We start from the raw sequence: 21,406 nt of genomic DNA on the forward strand, positions 1-21,406 counted from the left end.
ATGTTGAAACTGTTTGAATTTGTCCCTGTGGTTACCTTCTCCTTCAGCAGAAAGAGAGAGAGAGAGAGAGAGAGAGAGAGAGAGAGAGAGAGAGAGAGAGAGAGAAGAGAAGGCTCGTGTGAGCAGAGCTGCATTGTTCAGCCAAACAGAAAACTAGGGCTATCAGTTCCACACAGAAACCCCCTCCCTTCACTGCCATTGGACCTAGAGCCAAGCCCTGACCCCAGGGCTTGAACTCTAGGGTCATGTGACCAGGCTGTAAACTGACCAGCGCTGAGCTGAGAGGAGGCTCAGTGAGAGCCCAGCGCTTGAGGTGAAGGGGAGGACTAAAGGCAAGGAGGGGAGAGAAGAAAGTCATGAGGCCTAAGCTGTTCCTGAGGAGAATACTTGAGTGAATGGCTGCCTGGCAGACTGGGAGAAGCATGAAATGGATGCATGGGAAGGTAAGAGATGTATTGGATGAAAAAAATGGCAGGAGATGATGGACTGTTTTTTTCTTCCTCATTGGCAGCTGAGAGCCACAGCTAATACTAGCACAGATACATGAGGTACAGATTTGACACTGATGTCTATTGGTGAGAGTATTTGTAATACAGGTTAGGAATTACAAAGATGATTGTATTTCATACAGTGTTGACATTAAGGGGGGTTTCTTACTGTAGATATGGTCAATGTAGAAGAATGTGTGAATTTCACTGCACAATTTGTCTTGGCTGCTTAATTGTTTTGATATAGTGTCAATTGTGATATAGTTGAAAGAAACAAAGTGTAAATTAATCTTTAAATGATAAAGGATTGAAGGAGGAATTCACTAAAGATGAGACATTTTTTAAATTGATGAAATGGGTTCCATTTTTACAGTTATAGTGATTACAGTACAGTTTTCATGATGCATATTTATTTTCAAATATGGAAATCATCACACGTGCAAAGGCCTACCTATAAACATTTAATTATATTTATTATTTTATATTGTATATGCGAAATGGGGCACAATTTTTCTTCAGAATAATGGTTTTATACAATGCTATGCTTAATCTTTATCAGATGTAAAACTGTATATGTATACTGTATGTACAATTTAATGTTGAAAATACACCCTGTAGGCCTTCATTAGCTTTACTTAGTGTTGGTGAGTTAGGGGCTGACCTGTGTGGTATGTGGCTCTGTGGCCCATCTGGAAAAGGTTTTGTGTGCTGGGCAAAGCTGGATGGTTCATGTGATAGAAGGGGTCAACAGGATCTGGCCAGTTGAACTGACCAGATCTGGCAAGATCTGACCAGTCGCCCCCCCCCCCCCCCCCCACTGGTGCCACTGAACCCCAGACTCTGCATTGCATTTCTGCCCTCAAGCCAGTCAGCCAGATTTAAACGTCTTAATCTGGCCACTACCTGCCCCTAAAGGTAGACTTCAGCTGGTGTATCCGGTATTTATCTTAATAAGTAACACAAAAAAGGTTTTACATACAAAACCTGTAGAGCTGTATGTGTCAGTTTTAAATGCATCCTGTTTTTGTTAGTTTTGTTGTCTTTGACTGTTTTTGTATTTAGTTAATAATTGGCTATTATAGAGAGATATAACAAACAGTTTGACAGAATAGACAAAAGAAAGTGCTTCTGTAGGTACAGTAACATGATTTCATTTAATATCTGAGCTATTCAGTGTTTTTACCAAACAAGTCATAGCTGTAGAAGCAATACAACATATTACACACAATGCTTCTCAATGACCATTTAATAGATTGAACTTCATGGGTCTTCCATGCATACACATATTTGTGATGCTCTGGCGAGAATGGCACATTGTTGAAGAAAAATATAAGATGTATGCTTAATGAGTGGCTTTACAATTTGGCAGTTGACATTAGACTTTATCTGATCAGGTTAGGGTCAGTTAGAGTATTTGGCACAAGCTTCAGTAATACTGCCCATCAAGGTAATAGTCATAATGTGAAAGTAGCATTGTTTGTTATTGCTGAATTGAGTGGTGAATGTAACATCTGTAGTATAATAAAGATGGCACTGCATTGTGAGCAAGGCTGAATTTGACCCAGTGGGAAGGGGTGGAAATACCATTGTGTTCTGTAGAGGGCTGAAGGTGACTGATTGAGAAATCCTGAAAAGGTTACTGTACTGGGCTCCACCTCCATGATAATCCTATTGAGCACCCGCCCGTGGTTGTGTTTTTGTTTCGGGGGGGGGGGGGGGGTTGGGTTGTATCTCTGCATTCAGCGTTCCCTTTCTGCTGTTCCTCTCAACTCGTCACTCTCCCGAGCAGGAAGTCCCTTCTCTCTCTGGCATTCTCGAATAGGCGGGGGAGGGATGTGTTTTGTGCGTGAGTGTGTGTGTGTGTGGTGATGGGGGAGGGAGGTTAAAGCTGTGTGAAGATCAATAGCACTAGAGGAGGTCAGGGACTCAAGGTTCCATAATGCTGGCTAAATTTAGTCGTGGCCTAAGCTTGTTTATAATGGACACGAAGGACCCTTTCCCCCAATTACTCCATAGTGGCCTAAACTCTGCATTGTGTGTCAATGAATCGAACCATCAATTCTTCCCATGTTGGCTTTTGTGTTCCCCCATGGTGATGCCTAAAGGCTGCAGACAGAAGGTCCTGGTAAACACAAATGTAGAACATTTGATACCACTTCAAAGACAGGATTTATTTTGACTGTGTCAAGTTTGATTGATTCCTTGCCCAACCTCCTACTGCTGGACTATTCTATCACTTCCATGGGTGCATCTTTAAGTTGATCTTTACCTTAATTTACACAGAGAGATAAGGTGACATGAAATGCCAGCCAACCCATTTCAATATAATGTGTGGTTATTCATCTGGTAGTCATCTTGTTAAACATTGAGAGACCTATCTCTGTTCAAATACACAGACAGAGACACACTTGAAATACTGTACCAATTACAGAAATGTTCATTTATTTTTTTTAAGTTGTATTTTTAACACCCAGTGAAACCAAATAAAAAAGTGGAAAAAGAAACCAAAGAACTGCTACTACGCAGGAGTAAGCACAGAGACAAATAGCCAAACAATTATTTATACCCAATCTGATCATATGATGCTGTGTTTCGCATATTATATGGTTTAGTGGGTGTCTATATCCAGATCATACAAACTATAAAACATAGCACAAGGATTTAGAGTTGCTTTTTGTAAATTAGTGAATGTAAATGAATAAATAAGTCCCTGTAACTGAATAACGAGTTATTATAGGGCTTGATGAAAAAGTAATATAAACAAGGCCAATATCGATTGTTGTACCAGCACCTCATGACATCATTGGTGTTGAACAGATTCAATTTAAACCGAGATTGTTAAAAAAAAAAAAAACCTTCAGCATACTCTGGCATTTGAAAGTGTCAGTGTGGATAGATGACAGTTGTTGCATGGCAATCTAACTCTTGCAACAGGAAGGGCACACTGAATAAGGTCATTCATTTTGGATGAGAGAATCAATAGGTCACACATCATGTTTGTACATATTTTGATGCATCAATGGTGCTTGCTTATCTTTTATTGATTTAATCAGATTAACTGTTGTTGCTAATGGCAGCCAAACAATAGGCCTGTGTTGAGTAAGTCAATAGTACTACAAAACCATAATCGTTATGGAGACAAGTAAAGCTTACATTTATATATGGCTGGCTTAGTGTTTTCATTTGCAACTGATAATGTCTTAATAATGTTATTAAATATATAAGAAAAGGCTAATTTAGCTATGTATCTATTATCACTGTTGGTAGATTCATGATTCCTGTGACAGAAAGGGGAAATGCAGATGTAAGCAGTAGTAGTCTTCAAAACATTGTAGACAAGTGAGAGATAAACTAACACTGCTATGTTGTCCGTTTGAAAAAGCTGAATAGAAAAAAGTACTGTTTGCATTTAAATTTCATTTAAAACATTTTAATATGTTTCAATATGCATACTATATGTGCAGTGCACACAGAATTAACATTAACATTCTGTTAATGTGCTTACGGGCTGATGATCCTCACTCGCAATTCAGCATTACCAGCAGTTTTTAACATAATACAGAGGAGCCTTGGGGAGAGGGGACACAGACGTCTTTATTTCACCAGTAAGACAGGCTCACTGTCAACATGGCTGACATCTGCACAAGCATTGAGAAAACAGGATTAACACAACACTGTCCTCAGCAGGGGTAGGTTGGCAGATGGAGAAAAAGGTATAAAGCAAATTGAGTGTTATGCCTTCCCAATCAGACGGTCAATTTCAAATTAAGCATATATCAAGAAAAGAGTTGGCTAAAGTGAATATCACTGTCGAGAATGAGAGAGAGGGAGTGACTGACTGAATGGGAAAGAGAGAAAGAGAGAGAGTAAATACTCACAAAGGAGGGCGTGGGTAGAGGGGTAAAACATAACAGGAATGTCCACAGAGATGAGAAAAGCAGGGGACAGCGGAGGAGGGAAAAGCGGAAAAGTACAGCAGTCGCTCCCCTCCCCTCCTCCCTCTTGGCCCCCTCAGCTGGCTTGATTGTAATGGAAACGTAAGACAAAGCCTCTTCAGCACGTTGCTCTTCACAGCCAACTGCCTTCAAACCTCATCCTCAACCCAGCAGGCTAGTTATGGTTTAGACATGCTGCAGAACGTCAAACTTTTTGCCTAGTCAGTTTGAAAAACTTGAGTGCGAAATCTGAGGTTAGTTACATATCAAGCAGAGAAGTTAAGGGAAAGGACAGAGAAATAAATATTTATATAGTTGTCCTGAGGAAGGAGAAAGGGTTCAAGATGAGGCTGGCTGAAGTTACCCTCCCTTCTCTAATAAAATAATAATAAAATAAAAAAATGAACACAGAAAAAATAATGTATGCTAACTTAGTAATATCAGTTGTAGACATGTCACAGGCGTGCACATTTTGGTGAATTGCACTTGATGAATACAGAAGTGTTAAAAACATTTTAACTTAGAATGCAACAGTGAATGTTAGCCTAATGGTTGAACACAAAGCCGGTTAGGTGAGGTTACACTGTGTTAATCCGGTTAGGTGAGGTTACACCGTGTTTTAGGTCGGTTTCTCTCTGTCATTTCCTTCTGTGTTTTTTAGTGTAACCCCTCATTCAGTGATTACTGTAATAGACCTGGCAACTGTTGTCAAGCTTGTCAAGATTTACAGGCCAGTATGAGACAGGAGGGGTGAATGAGGTGACACATTGAGATCAAGTGTGTAAAGGTGTGAAGCGGACTCTTATATGGTGGCCATGCACTTGAAAGAGAGGGTGGCAAATTTGGCTAATCAAAGCAGCTATGGTGTGAATAAAGGAAGCTAACCTTCGTTGCAATGTTTTCTCATTAAAGGAAGTCGGCCATTTCACATAGCCCAGTTAATAAGAGTTTTAAATCCTCTGAATTTCAACATGTGTTGTGAGCTACTGACAAATGGCTACCCAAACAGGAAGGAATCTGTTATCTATAACATTTTGGTGCTCAGTATTCTACTGTTGAATTCTAATTCAAGACATTGGCTGGAGAAGATTACTTTGATAAGTCTCACAAGTCAAAATGTGATGTAGTGTAGTGACATCCTTTAAGAATATGCTGTATCCGACAGTGTGTTTCTAAACAATCGAAATGAAACCCAACACAGTTTAGGGGGAACCTAGACAAAGGCATATAACTTTGCCTTGCTTCCCAGCCTTCAGTGTACTCCGTTGAAATAATAGTTATGCTGCTTGTATAAAAACAAAATATATATATATATATATATATATATATATATATATATATATATATATATATATATGTTTGTATCACTTTATACATTACCTTGCCAAAACTCAATAATTTTTCCTGGTGAAAGAAGTTAATTAAAATGCATAGCCATCAGAGAAGGTCCAACAGCAACCTTGGGAAAAAAAAGCTATTCTTCATCATTCAATAGAACTGTCGAATTTATGGTTAAACTCCACTTCTATTGTCATTTAAAACCCTATTGTGATCCTACAGTATGACCCCAAGCCCCTTAAAGGAATTCAAAGCCAATGTTATTTAGATGTTAATACTCCTCTGAATTTAGCACATCTATGAGAGGCAGGGCTCTGTCTCTGCTTCTGCCAGTGAATTTGAGCCCACATTGAAAACTTTTGTTTCCCATGACTTCATATCAGTTAACCATCTGTTTCAACACTGTATTGGGAACCCCACTGATCTTTGGCTTGTAGATAGTGCCCTTTTCAGTCTCCAGCAAAAAGAAGGTGAGAGATAACTATCTCTCGAACACCCCCTTTAATTATTTTAACATACATTTCATAAATCGGAGGGATAAGCTTCACACCATCAAAAATTTGGAGACACAATTAACACCAGGGCCAAGATTGTAGTGAATCTGAATGAAGGGGTTTGTCTGAAAAAAAATGTTGTATTAGAGGGAGTAAACAGATCTAAGAACATTCTGTTGCTACAATATGCTAAGGTTTATGGGGTTTTACCAGATGACAAATGTTCAACTAGAAGAAACTAATCCACGGTCATTTAGGTTATCTGGGTGTGCTGATTACATTTTATGCTACTTTGGTAAGTGATGACAAGCAACTTGGGCAACTACAGTGTGATTAAAGAAGGCTAACATTCACTGAGTGAATCACACCTAAAATTGAGGGACTGATGTGGTAGACCAATTAATCAACATTCAGATAATACTTCATGTCTAGATTCCACTACATGTAATAAGCTAATATATAATTGAATGTTTATCATGACGCCCTTAATGGATAGCATTCCCAAATGAATGTATTACTAAATTATATATTTCCACACATTTATGACTGGTGGTTATGATATTCATGGTTAAGATCAGCTTGCTTTCAGACTAAAAATAGATTTTATTTTTAGGTGTTTTTTTTTTGCTGCCATAGGTTTGCAGTCACATGGTATCCATGGCTTTGCCAAGACACTGCACAAACAGGATAGGTGACTTAAAGTGGAGCAATGTGTGACAAATACAATAAAAAAAAACAAAGGAATGTTATCCAATATCATAATTATGAAGTGGATGGGTTTATTTCGCAGATGCTGTTTAGATGATTTACTTATCTCTTAGGTTAAATCAAACCATGAACATCCATTCAATGTATCAAACTGTCTCAGCAAGGCAGGGGGAGGTTGGGCTTTGTGTGTTTGTCTCAATGGGCCCTAATTGAATAGGCGCGCACCTCTGGTTCTTACACACAACAAAGAAGGCCATCGCGTAAAGCTATATTGATTAATAGGGCACATTTATTTGGTAATTGCATAACACGCGCAAAGAATTGAACACCTTCAAGGGTGGACTGATGCCTCATTTGGGTGTGTCTGACCATAAAGCTGTGCGTTTCATGTCAATTCTTACATAAGGCGCACTCCCTTTTCCTGGCATCTGCAATTTTAGTGCCTGTTTTTGCATCCCTTTAAGATGCAAAGACAAGGAATAAAATACTCCAGTATCATAAGGATTGGAATTGGGAAAATGGCATAAATCGAAGTAGACTCTGAAACAGCTCATCTGATAGTTTCCTAATGTTGTTTTAATCTCTGCTTGGCTTATTGGACATTTAAGAGTATACAGTTTGTTCTGAATATGGAATTTGACCTGTGTTTCATGGAAATTATCTCTCGTTTCTCTGTTGACGTTTTGCTTGGATAGTTTGTCATTAATCAGTGGGTATTTTGTTATTCTTGTCTTATGCGCATGTAGGCCACATTCTTTTCTCCACAGAGAAAACAGGACTAGCAGAAATGGAATATAGTACTCATAATTATGTTTCTATTAGAGTATAATCACCTGGATCTACGAATAGTGTCTACATAAGGAGTGGGTCATTGTCCACGGGGTCCACCATGTTGTGCGGCTGTACCCCAGAATAGACAAACCAAAACACATGGCACAAGAGAGGGCCTTTCACGTTGTCATGGCACCTGACAGCCACTATAGCTTCTCATTGACGCTTAGAAAGGGAGAAGTATCTAGTTGGTTGCAATCTGCAGCCTCATCACTAGATTCCACTAAATCCTACATAGTGCACCTTTAAGGAAAAGAGGCTATGCATGCATCGCTTCTAACCTATTTACTTACTTTTCCACATGAATACATTCCCAACTAGAAGGGCACTCATACTAGGACGTAGACTTCGCAATGGTAACGAAAGCGAAGAATTATTGGTGGATCCGCCTTGTGTTTTGCCCCGGGTTCTTCCTTGGCCCATGCTACATCCCTCCCTTTCATGAAAATTGGCCTGGTCGTTTTTGTGCAATCTTCCTAACCAACAGATAGACAGAAAAAAACAAGAACGAAATATACCCTCTTAGGCGGAATGACCCACCCTGAATTAGAATGCCGTTTGACCTGTTCCACCAAAGCTCTACTCTATTCTAGCTGTCTCATGCTGGCCTATATGCAAATAACCATTCTAACAGCTTCTAATGAGGAGCTGACAGCCTTTCATATTAGGGCCCTATGTGTTTAAATTCGTATGACTTGAACTGTTTAAGGCATGTGTTAAATCAGAGAACAGATACTACCACTGAAAAATGTAAGACATACCTTCCTGGAGGGATATATTCGATGTAAAATATGTTGTGTGGTTACTTGCGCCACGCCTGTGGAACAGCCTCCTTGACCGCCTAAGGGCAACACAGACACTGGACTCTTTTAAGACTGGCCTAAAAACCTTTCTATTCAGAAAGGCGTTTCTTACTTTTTAAATTTATTTTATTATAGTTTGTTTTAACTATGTTCTTACTATGTACTGTGGCACTCTGAGATTCAGCTGAATGTAGAGTGCGCTATAAATTAAATTAATTATTATTATTATTATTATTATTATTACTTGTACACAGTACACATGTTTAAAACTATTGTCAATAATGATTGTTTTCCTGTTGAAATATCAGGCAACTGCGAACATGACCTTCATAGCCATCAATACATTAGTTAGTAAAGTGAATAACACACACTCACACATCCCCCCCCCCCCCTCTCATCCTCCGTCTGTTATGCTCTATGAATAATTCACACTGCCTGTTTTACAGCTGGTTTTCTGAATATGATAGGTTAACTCAAGTTACCTGTCTTTGAATGTCACTGACTGCCAGTTAAAATGAATAGCAAAAAAGACAGATATACTTTGCGATTGTGATTTTAGATTGTGATGTTATCTAACCGCTCGTCCTTCATTCTTCTCCCTCAGATGACCAGGCTGACCAGCGCTCTTGCCTCATCTGTGGCGACCGCGCCACTGGTCTGCACTATGGCATCATCTCCTGCGAGGGCTGCAAGGGCTTCTTCAAGCGCAGCATCTGCAACAAGCGCGTCTACCGCTGCAGCCGTGACAAGAACTGTGAGATGTCGCGCAAGCAGCGGAACCGCTGCCAGTACTGCCGCCTGCTCAAGTGTCTGCAGATGGGCATGAACCGCAAAGGTGAGGCTGATCTGCGAGCCTGGAGTTTGAGGGGAATTTTGGTGACCAAATGAAATGTTATTATGCATTGCACAAATATGTTTCCTAGATCATTTAGGTTACAGGGTTACAAATGATTTACTACTTTTGAACAGTCTTCGCTCAGTTGTATGATTAGAGCCCGTGGTCACAAAATATTGTGTATTTAGAGATGAAGTACTTATTTTAGGACTGCCAATTTGATAAAAAAAAAAATTATAAACTTGAAAGATTCAGGAATATGGTGTGTAGGCAACTGGGTAAAAGTATAGAGGTTTGGTTGACACATTGCACCCTCTAGTGGCCATAATAGTGAATAGAGAGTTGTTTAAGTCTATTGAAAGAAATACATTGTTACTGTCAAAAGCTGTTTAGTTTAACTATGCATTGAAATGATCTTGTGTAGTTTTATAGCGCATTCATTTGTCCACAATAATATCATTGAATAAGACTTTGCAGACGAAAGTACCCTGTCTCAAACCTTTGCTGACCATGAACATTGTTCTTTACTTCACAGCAATCAGGGAGGATGGTATGCCAGGAGGGAGGAACAAAAGCATTGGGCCCGTGCAGGTTAGTCCTGGCTGGAGTCAGTGTGCTTCATTGTGATTATGTCTGTAAAATCTTAGTAAAGCCTCTTAATTTGTGTGGAAATCTTTGATTTTTGCCAAGCTATGTCAGTTGTTTAGAGCATATTCGGTTTTGTTTGTTACACTAAACAATGGTAGTATTCCTTAAATATTTTATTTAAAGTTCTCTGTCAAGGCTGCACATTTTTAGGGCAGTTTATCTGCCCACATTTTTTATTTAGACACATTTGACCCTGACAGCTTATCCTAACTGTCATTGTTTGGGTATAGGTGTCTGTGTGTCCATGTGTGTGTGTGTGTGTGTCTGTGTGTGGGTGGTTGGGGGGGTTGGGGTAACGTCCTTGAAGTGTGTGTGTGTGTGTACGTGTGTCCTTGTGGTCTTCCTAATCAATCCTTCAACAAAGCCAATGCCCCCTCTTGTTTTGCCTTGATACTGCTGAGAGGTGAACCCATTGAGCTGTAATTGCCAGTTAAATGAAACAGAAAGGGAATGAATAGTATTCCGAGGCTCTTTGTGACAGTCCTGCATGGGGAAATGTGTTGATTTGAATAGGAAAGTCAGGGACAAATGAATTGTAATTCTCCAAATGGTGTATTCTTGAACCTCAGTTACCACCAACTGAATAGATCAATAGCATAGAGGCAATGCTGTTATTTGTTAACTGATAATTATGAATTATGAATAGGCTTACATGAAAATTTTGTAAAGCTCACAATGATTTGGGTTGAATCTCTAAATATGTTTCCCGTCTGATGGTCCCACTTTCTCTCATTTGCTCCCCCTCCCCCAAACAGATATCTGATGAGGAAATAGAAAGGATTATGTCAGGACAGGAGTTCAAGGAGGAAGCCAACATGCCAGACCACACCTGGAGCAACAATGGTGATAGCAGTGACCACAGTTCCCCTGGCAACGGTGTTTCTGAAGGCAACCAACCATCTCCAGCCTCCACATTGTCGTCCATGTAAGTTGTTGCCCTTTTTGATTTTGTATACTACATATGTAGAATACCATACTGCAATATATGTATTAATGCTATGAAGTCATCCACCTGACGACTTTTGATTCATTTAGTTATTTCCTGACTTTTTTTTTATTATAATCTGTCGTGTTCAATTCCCAATTGCTGCAGGTTGTCTGTACTTCGCTTTAGATAAAAGTGTCTGCTAAATTTTAGTCCTTATATATATTTATATATAGGTAAAGGACTAAAATATATATATTGCTATTACTATTACTATTGCTATTGCAATTCAAGTTAGGAATGAGAAAAAGGCAATGTTTTGCCATATTCTAGTGCACAGACATGCTGGGCAACTTCATCTCACCACTGTTTCTTAGTGTCATCATGGTCATACATCTAAAAGCATTTTTTATATGTAGAAAACAGACACTGAATGTTTCCCCTTTTTCTGCCCCTTGCAGTCGCTCGGTAGAGATGAATGGCTACACCACTGCACTCCGGGACCAGTACATCGGCAGCGCCATGACCACACACTACCAGTTCCTTCCACACCTATTCAGCTATGCCGCCCAACCACGCAGCCTCTACCCACAATCCCACACCCTCATCAGCCAGCTGGTTGCTGCAGAAGAGCTAGCCCCATTGGCTACACCCATGCTCATCGAGGACGGGTAAGAGCTCTAAATTGAACATGCATTTTGAAGGTATACTTTGTTTGTTTGAGGTCTTAACTGCAGGTTCAGGGAATTACTCTCCAGCATTTTAAAGCACACTTTGAATTTCCCTGTTTGGTTCCTTTCTTGAACCAGGTGTGAAGACATAAAGGTCCATAGTTGCAGAAAGGAAAATCCTTGCGACTTAAAATTGACAAATCACATACCCAATACACCAAAAATCTGAATACACCAACATGATCTCTCCCTTCACTATCCCCCCAGGTATAGGGTGACCCAGGTGGAGCTGTTTGCCTTGCTGTGCCGTCTGGCCGACGAGCTGCTGTTCAGACAAATCGCATGGATCAAAAAGCTTCCGTTCTTCTGCGAGCTCACCATCGAGGACTATACCTGCCTGCTCAGCTCCACCTGGCAGGAGCTCATCCTGCTGGCCTGCCTGACCATCTACAGCGCCCAGATACTGGGGGACCTGGCTGACGTCACTGCCAAGTACACACCGTCGGATGAGGAGCTGCAGGGGTGAGTTACACAGGTCTTGATGTCAGAGTGACAAACTATGCATTGCCTTTCCACTGAAAGTGGAAAGTGAAAGTGTTGTGGTTGATTTAGCTACAAAGCTTCTAACACCTATCTCCACTGGTCTTGTGTGTGCTTGCCAACACCGTTGCCTTGCTTCCGCTACCAGTTCCACATATTTTAGCTTCTTCCTTTCAAAAGCTTCCTCAATCGAAATCAAGACTCTTATTAGCTCAATAATGTAAACAATGCCCTCACACTCTCGTAGCAGTGACACCAATACATTGTGGAACTTGAAGTTGTTTAACGACATCAGCCAGCAATCTCAAATCCCACCCATTGCTCCATTTGTCAGTCCTGTACGTGCCTGGTGTACGGGCCCCTCTCACATAAAATAAATCCTACTGTCTCTGTCATTAACCGGGAAAGACACAGATGTTGTAGGGAGCTGTCATTTAATGTCTGGTCCAACTGATTCAGACATTTGTGTTCTCACATACAGCTCCAGTCATACAGTCAAGATAAGTTCAGGGTTGGAGTGCATGTCTGAAAACACCTTTACAGGAAGGGAAAAAAGTTACATTTACAGGAGCCACAAATGATGCCATGGCTTTTGTCTTTAGGCTTTCAGTGTGCGGTGTTCCCCTGGCTAAACTTGTCATAGTTTTTTTTACTTTTTTCAGAAATGGTAAATAGCTATAAGCAGGTACCTTTCTGTGTTCTTCATAACTTCAATATGTATGTGTCCAGTTTACATAGTTAAATAACCCTGAAGTGATACAATTTCCATGCAACATGAAATGGTTTTTGAATTAGTATTCTCTTTGTATTATAACACTTAAGGAGTATAGACTGACTGCTTGGTTAGCAACAGAGGTTCAAATGGATTCTTCCCTCATTTTTCTTAGGAGGGAAAGATCACAGGATGTGTGGGAGTAATCTGAACACAGGCAGGGAAAACCTAAAATGGTTGTTATGTCTGACGCCCACTGTAAGAGAGGGGCAGTATAAAGCTGTAAATATGTCACATTGTGTGATAACAACTTTTCAGACTGGACTAGGCTCCACTGAATGGAACTTCAACCACTAGATTTTAGTAACTGCAACTCTGTCCTACCAGAATCACTTCATGCAGCCATATTCTTGTGATACAGTTAGGAACAAGAATGTAGTCTTTGTATCTAAACAACAAATATAAGCAATCCACAATGTAACACTCAGTGATGTGTTAATTAGCACAAGTGTAAATCTGTCCTCACACAATCTAACACATTGAGGAGTACTAGGAAGTACTAGAAACACACACTAACGGAGAAACAAATACAAATTCCATTTATATTTCCGATGGAGTCATATGTAAACAAAGCTGATGGTGATGATTCACTTTATCAAGCCAGTAACTTCAGCCTCTAACACAGTGCCCAGAAATGGACGTTGTCATTTTGATCCACTAAATCAAAGAGTTCCACATATCCGGCCTTGTTTCATGAATGTGTCTCCATCCACCACATCATTTAAATTGCATTGCCATTTAAAACAGGTTTAGCGAGGATGGGATGGAGGTTATGGAGAAGCTTATATATCTTTTCCGCAAGTTCCACCAACTGAAGGTCAGCAACGAAGAATATGCCTGCATGAAAGCTATCAACTTCCTCAACCAAGGTACCTGAACCAAACTCCTGTGAATGTCCATCGAACACAATAAGAATTGAATTGAATTCCATCACTGCAATGCTAAAGCTGTCATAACATGACTTTCAATGATTCTCCCTTTTGCAGATATCCGTGGTGTTACTAGTGGTTCCCAGTTGGAGCAGCTGAATAAACGGTATTGGTATGTCTGCCAGGACTACACTGAATGCAAGTACCCGCACCAGCCAAAACGCTTCCCAGAGATCATGATGTGTTTGCCGGAGATTCGCTGCATTGCAGGTAAGTCAGTTCAACCGCATGCACTGTTGTTTGCCAGCTGTGCTAACCAAAAACACAACTGAAACCGTACTCCTGCATTTCAGGGAAGTTAGTGAATGTTCCCCTGGAGCAGCTGCCCTTGCTGTTCAAAGCAGTCTTGCACTCTTGTAAGTCCAGCCTGAACGGTACCTACCGCAGCACAGGATCCTCCCCGTGTGCTCCTAAGGGCACTGCTCCCGCTAACTGAGGACCCAACATGACGCGTCCTCAACGAGCACAGAAGCCCCCCAGAGGCGTCCCTCTGGGGCAACAGCGTGAGGACAGGGTCGTTGGGCAATGACATCTGATGAATGTGTAAAGCAGCTATATGTTTCTTTCGTTTCTTTATATATTTATTACCTGACAGAGCTGAATGTATACTGATCCACATTGTGCACATGCTTCTGTTAAAACTAATGCACAAAAAATGCATCTTTCTTCGGAGTTTACAAGTGTGTATCCAAGTGTAAAATGTGTCGGTGTTGCCATGGGTAGAACTAGTTTTTACAGTGCTGTATGTGAAATTATATTTTTGATTTATTGAAATACTACCTCAGGAATGTGATTCTACTATTATTCAGGTACCTTCTCTCTGTGTTTGTAATGAAATGCTCCCAGTCTATTTAAAATAACCCTCACATTTACATGCAAAACTTGAGGATTTAGCCATTTGTTCTAGCCATCTGTATTGCCGTGAGTAACTGCTTGTGTAGTTACATTCACAATCAGGCAGACCTGTAAATACTCTATTGCTCCCTCTCTTCCTCTCTCTCTCACCCTCTCTTCTCTCTCTCTCTCTCTCTCTCTCTCTCTCTCTCTCTCTCGCTCTCCCTCTCGCTCTCGCTCTCCCTCTCTCTCTCTCTCTCTCTCTCGGCATAGTGCACAACAAAGTGGTCTAAATTCCTTCAAGAGAATAATGTGGGTGGTTTTGAAATCGTAGGCTGAGGGCAAAAGTTTTTATAAATCTTTTTTTTTTATCTGTTGAACTTCAATGTTATTCAAACCATCACCCTCACAGATGGGTGATTTTTAAACTGATGAAGGTGGGGACACCCACTGCTGGATCAACAGAGTCAATTCCAACAGCTGTCTGGATCAGAGGGAGACAGGGTGTGTGCATGTAACACTCAAATGATCTTCTATGCACAGCATTGGCCTAATCATATCCTAACCCTAGACCTCCCCCTGTGCGCTAGATTGCAGCTGACTCTAGACCAGCGTTGGTGCTGTTCTCATGTGGATCTAGGTCTGGGCTCTGATTCCTTAAAGCTTTGTAATGCTACAATGAGGTTACATCCTGAAGAGAAAGTCATACAGACAATGCCTCTTAGTTATGATGGTGGCAAAGCAATGCTTTTGGGAAACAAAGCCCTAGTCCTTAGTTCAAAATCAGCTGCTAGCTGATATATTATTGCCACTGATGCAAAGAATGTAAACCCTTGTCTCATCAACGAGGAGTTATGGTTTTGGTTTTCACTCTGTTTAAAAGCAAAGAGCAGTCTTTTATCAGACTCCTCGTCTCAGTTACTTTGTGATACATGATGGAAGTTTATCCAGTCTCACATGCTGCTTGAGAGAAGGAGAAAGGTCCTTCTTTTTTCTGAGGTGCAATTCAGCAGCTTTTGTGTGAATATTCGATAGGCTAAAGGTCAAACCCTGTTCAGGACCAGCTTCAATAGTTGGACCAGCAGTTGGACTCATGCTTTAAACAGGGTAACATTACCAATGTTATTGTTTTGTTTTTATTTTAAAGTTACTCAGATATCACAATGTTGACTTACTTGTAGGTTTATTAGTTGTAGAAATATGGACATTGTAGGTCCTTTTAGTAAGTGTTTTTGTTTTCTTTGACATTATTTGGTTTGTACTGAAGGAGATTTATTCTGAGGGTGTTTTGTGAGACTGTGGTTAACAGACAAAAAAAATTGAAATTCATCAGACCATCAGTATCTTAAGTCACAACATTGCCAATGAGCTTCTGAGATTACTACACCCCACAACTTTGTTAGGTTATGATAACAGAATTCCTCATTCTCATTGTTAACATTCCAAAAACGAATGAATAGATATTTTGAAAATGTTTACAATTTGCACCAGACAATGATTAGCAGGGAGCAATACAAATAAACATGTTTAGAGAGACAAGTCTCGGGCTTAACAGTCCCATTTTAAGCTTTCTGCTTCATGGCTGCTTTTCAAATCCCTTTTCCTCACTTTTGATAGTCATTAATATTCTGTATTTAAACTCATTCCACACAGCCACACTGCATTACAGGCTTTGTTGGTGCTCTGTGTTAATATTTTTTATGTTCACTCACTCACTGATGAACATTGTATACCTCAATGTAAGCATTCTGAAGTGAAGGTCTTCAAAAGTATTTGAAGTTGTTCAAACTCGGTCGGAGAGGATCTTTCACAATTCCATACTCTTATTAAGGCAACCCTCAAGTGTCCTAAGGAGTCTGGCTTACAGTACCATCAAACAAACATGCAAATATTTGTATTGGGATTGCCAGTGTGTAATGAGAGTTTGTTGCCAAGCTCCAGCAACTGATCCAGTTTAATATTCCAGCCTTAACTGCCAATGAACACACAAAAATATGTGAACAATTCATTTACCTGTCAACCACTTATTCAACCATTAGTTTTTGAATGATGTACCTATACTAAACACATACCTGATGTAAACACCAGGTTCCTAATCTGTTGGTTTAACGACATCCAAACAATATGTGCCACCAAAGGGAATTACAGTTGAGGTAATCTACCTATTTTTATAAAACTTCACATATTTATCAGCTGTTACAATGCACTGTAATCTTTTTGTGGTTAAGTGGTTAGCAGTGTTTAACCTTCAGCCTGATGTAGTTTATAAGGTTTTTTCTTGTTTGATGATGCATTCTAACTCTCAGGGATTGATATTTTGTTAGAGTGACCTTCATGACCTTGGCCTGCTACTTGTACTGACTATCATGACCTTAAAACCCAACACTGGGACTTCTAGTTAGCTGTGAAGCAGCTAATGTACAGCTGATGTCCAAGAACACTATTAGCGCAACGCTATGGTTTGTGTTTTTTTTATTCTTACTCCACTCCATCCCCAAAGCCACTCACATGCTTTTTAAAGTTTGAAATGTATGCTTTTCTTTTCTCTATTATGTTTTTACATGTGTCTTTGCAGAGCATACCTTTTTTTTTTTTTAACATTCGACATTGAAACTACCTCTTCTTATGTCTCATCATGTTGCATATTTCCATGATAGAAAGAAATATTTTCCACTGGTTACATTACATCAGTCCCCTTCTAGATTGTGTGTCAATACCCGTGTCACTGTTATGTAACATTTAATCATTTGTTTAAAAAATGTCTTTATATGCTTCACATGCAATGCTATGCTACCTCAGATTGAACCAAAGCCTTCTTTCAATGTTTATTGTTCATAATTCCTTTCATCTGCCACATCCCATTTATGTGTCACTCCATGCTTCCGAATTGGTTCTGTGACTCAGGCCTGGCATTTTCAAGTTAGTGCCGCACAGGATCCTCTCCATTTTATAAAACAGCAGGATCTGAGCCGTACCCTATCTATGTAGAATGATTTTAAAATGACATGACTGTATTCTCTACTGTAGGGTCAGAGATATAATGTCTAGAGTGTGTAGGAGCACATTGCATCTCTCTGGAACCACATGCTGTATTTCTCCGACAATTTTAAGGATAATAGCACCAGTAAAGTTATAATAGTTACCAGTAATATAATACCAGTATTTTGGTTGCAAAAGACGGTTTGCTGATTATTTTCACTAAAAATGTAATTCTTACTGACACTTTTTGCAACTCTTATATTCAATTGTTTACCTCTCAATGCTATGACACTTTCTCAGCCAATCAGTTTTTTTATTCTATCAACTGTTACGGGTATGCTGATTGGTGTTTTGAAGGACTATCATTAGTTATGTCAATGTTACAGAAAGATTGTGGCGGTTGTGTCTGGTCTCTTACCCCTCCCTCTTGAATTACAAAAGATAGTGTTTTACACACACCGCAATGGTAAGTGTGAGGGACTCAGACACACCAAAGGAACCAGGGGGTCAGGATGACAACATAGAGAAACTCTCCCTCATGGGATTACCAGATAGCAAAATTAGTCTGACTTACTTAGGAACATCAGCTTCTCCTCTGTGTGGTCAGCCTGGACCTCTGGCTCCTCTTGAACTACCAGTAAAGAATGTGATCCATGTGTTATTAAAGCATGTTTAAAGTGTGGTAGAACTTGAAACCAAATAAATGTGAATCTTATGCAACTGTGAAACTGTGAAACTCTTGTTCATTTATTAGTTGTGACCACATCATGCACCACAAAATATTTGAAATGCGTCTCATTCTTGGAAATGAACTGATTTATATCAATCATTTCTGCATCTTTTGTGTAATAAGTATAATGTCACTAGAAAATAAAAGACAGGTTTAACATGCATATTTGATGGCTTCATTGGAAAGCATTTTTGCATGTGCCTTGCAATGCTGATATGAAAAAAAGTATGTTTGGAAATGACAGATAATTTCAATACAACAGAGACAGCAGAGCTGTCTCTAGCCATTACAACTGCAAAATATCATTATCATCGGTTGCCAATGTTTATATATGTAATATCCTTTTCCAATAGAGAGGCAGATTTGACCTTTGAACAGACATAGATCCCACAGGAAATGACCCTGAAGAGTCAGCAAGCATTTCTGCCAAGATACCCCAGTTTATTTTAGGCCATTACCTTAAATCTCCCTTTGCAAATGGATCCTAACCCCCTGCTGTGAGATGGAGCAGTAGCACCAACCATTTGGGCAGTAAGCGTAAACACCACGATATGTAAAGCTTAATTTATGGTGGGCCTTTTGTCCATCTAAGCAAAAAAAAGTCAAACAAACAACTTTTCTTCGCTGTTTACCTTGTGGGTAGTAGCATGCTAACATTAGATAGCTGGCTCAGACACCTCACAAATCCCCTCAGACGTATTTTACTATAAATGTTTACGAGTCCGTCGATGCAACTGCGTGGCCAAGCAGTAACGCAGTCGCAGAAGCATAAACACTTTACAGAAGAAAATACTTGCATAATCACCCTGATTAGATGGCAACTTGTGATTGTGGGCACAAATGCTATGGCCGCTTTAATGCTTGGAAAAAAACTATATTATCAACATTTCGGTACGCTTCTGGGCATTCTGTCAATTGTCAATTACTTTGTTTGAGAACAGCTATACTGCCACATTTTTTAATAAATAGACATGGGATATGAAGGAACATCACGGGGAGCAAGAGTGTGATCCCAATTTGACCCCTGCTGGAGCTGTGCTGTTTGAGTTATTGGGAAGTTTGATTCATGGATGTCAGCAGAAAGGCCCTTTTACATCAGAACTCATTGCGTGCTTAAGGGGTTGGCCTGGGAACATCACTTATCAGTCCAAGGTTGCCCAGAGATTCTCAACAGCTCACGCAAACGACGACCACCCTCTACCTCCTGTCTCCACTTTATTCAACAATCTGTTCCGATGCCCTTCCCCCACTGTGCTAACCCCCCTCTCATATCTGACCTTCAATTCAAGTACCCCCCACCACACAAACACACACACACACCGCTCCTCAAGGCTGTGGATGTGTTCTATTTCAGTGGGTTTAAAGTCCATCTTCCCAGAATATGCAGAGAGTACTGTGTGTGTGTGCCAAGGAGAAAAGAGGAGTGTAACGTTTTTTGGGAAGTGGATAGACATGCATCATGTGAGGTCCACTCCAGGTTATTTGAACATGCTCAAAGGCCACTGCACTCTGTGCATCTGTTATCGTGCTTAAAGTGCAATATCCTATTCCTGGAAGATAAAACACATAAACGAGGCAGTGCTCAACATCTGAGGGTTTGAGGTATTTTTCTGCTTTGATTTAAATTCCAAAAACATTTTTTTGTTGTAAAACTAAATGTGTAGAGTTAAAACTCTCTGTTTTCAAGGTGCAACAATTAGTTTTACCATTTTTCCAAGACCAGTATCAAGATCATAGCAATAATATTAGGAATCAGTATGATTTCATTCCCACTCTTACAACTGTATGCAACCTCTCAGGTTTACATGTTAATCTGAGATAGTCAGATTGGAAAGGGAGTTATTTGTTATAGTTAATAAATTAGTTGGTTAGGAGTTAATGGAATCTGCATACAACTAAAATAACACAAGACAAAATAAAACTAAAACAATACAGTATTTGCTCCTCAGCTATAAGTTCTAGTGTGTGTGTGTGTGTGTGTGTGTGTGTGTGTGCGTGTGTGTGTGTGTGTGTGTGTGTGACAGAGACACGCATGTGCCTCTCAGGGTGGCAGGTTGTAATTGGCTATCATCAAGAATGCAGTTTGTTTTGTGTCTGGGTCAAGGGTAGTGAGATCAGATGCAGTTGAAGAGGCCGGACCACACCTGAAGCCGGCACACTCCAGGAGCGTGTCAGAGAGGACACACACGCGCACCAGAGGCTGATAAGGGCGGAGTGGACAGTGATAGGCCTTCTCACATCAAGGCTGCTCAATCACTGTATTCCTTCAACATTCAGCTTTACTAGCATCTAGTGTTGTGCTAGCACAGAAAACCAGTGATCTCATAAAATCAACATGTTCGTCTGGTGTGAAAATCTTATTAACCTTATTTATTATTTAAAGGTGGTTTTCATTCCATATTCATTCTATTTCCTGAGAGGGTGACTAACATTGATACAAAATATACCAACAAAAAAGTGACTTTAGTGCCATGACTACAGTGCCATGACTACAGACTAAAATAATGTATACATTTCAGACATTTTCATACACAATCTGCATGTGCAAAACTGGCCACACTTTTTCAATTACTCAGTCATGGAAAGAAGATAGAAAGCAACATTGTAAAAATGTAATATCCAAGCAGAGGTTTTATGAGAATATGTAGACACTAGAAAACTTGCGAGAATATATCCATAAAGGACATCCTCTGTAGATTTCCATTCTGCAATGTGACCAGTGTTGTTGTATAACTGTATTCTAAATTTGCTTTCTGTATATATTCATTTAATTTAACTTCTGGTTATAATATTCTTATATAATATAATAATATAATATAGAACATAAAATCAAAACAATTTACCTTGCATTTTTATTATGTTATAAATGCGATGAGGATGTGATACTTTGATTAGTTTTTCATGACTATGTCATTGTAACTGGCAAAATAACTGTACAACAGAGCA

General features: G+C 39.8%; 1 protein-coding gene across 1 annotated transcript; it reads left to right on the forward strand.

Annotated features, from left to right (window-relative positions):
* Positions 1-213: 213 nt before the first annotated feature.
* On the forward strand, positions 214-15,083 carry nr6a1a (nuclear receptor subfamily 6, group A, member 1a). Its single transcript, XM_012828566.3, has 9 exons — positions 214-443; positions 9,202-9,432; positions 9,968-10,023; positions 10,836-11,005; positions 11,467-11,676; positions 11,944-12,198; positions 13,736-13,857; positions 13,975-14,127; positions 14,211-15,083. The coding sequence occupies exons 1-9, from the start codon at positions 428-430 to the stop codon at positions 14,351-14,353; spliced, it is 1,356 nt and encodes a 451-aa protein (XP_012684020.1). The 5' UTR covers positions 214-427; the 3' UTR covers positions 14,354-15,083.
* Positions 15,084-21,406: the final 6,323 nt, after the last annotated feature.

Source organism: Clupea harengus, chromosome 7 (genome assembly GCF_900700415.2).
Source record: "Clupea harengus chromosome 7, Ch_v2.0.2, whole genome shotgun sequence".
Classification (NCBI taxonomy): Eukaryota; Metazoa; Chordata; class Actinopteri; order Clupeiformes; family Clupeidae; genus Clupea; species Clupea harengus.

Bases quoted from the DNA above. Each gene is read 5' to 3' on its own strand.
- nr6a1a (XM_012828566.3), top strand. The intron at 9,433-9,967 runs GTGAGGCTGATC...TTTACTTCACAG, and splicing joins GATGGGCATGAACCGCAAAG to CAATCAGGGAGGATGGTATG. The intron at 11,677-11,943 runs GTAAGAGCTCTA...CTATCCCCCCAG, and splicing joins CCCATGCTCATCGAGGACGG to GTATAGGGTGACCCAGGTGG.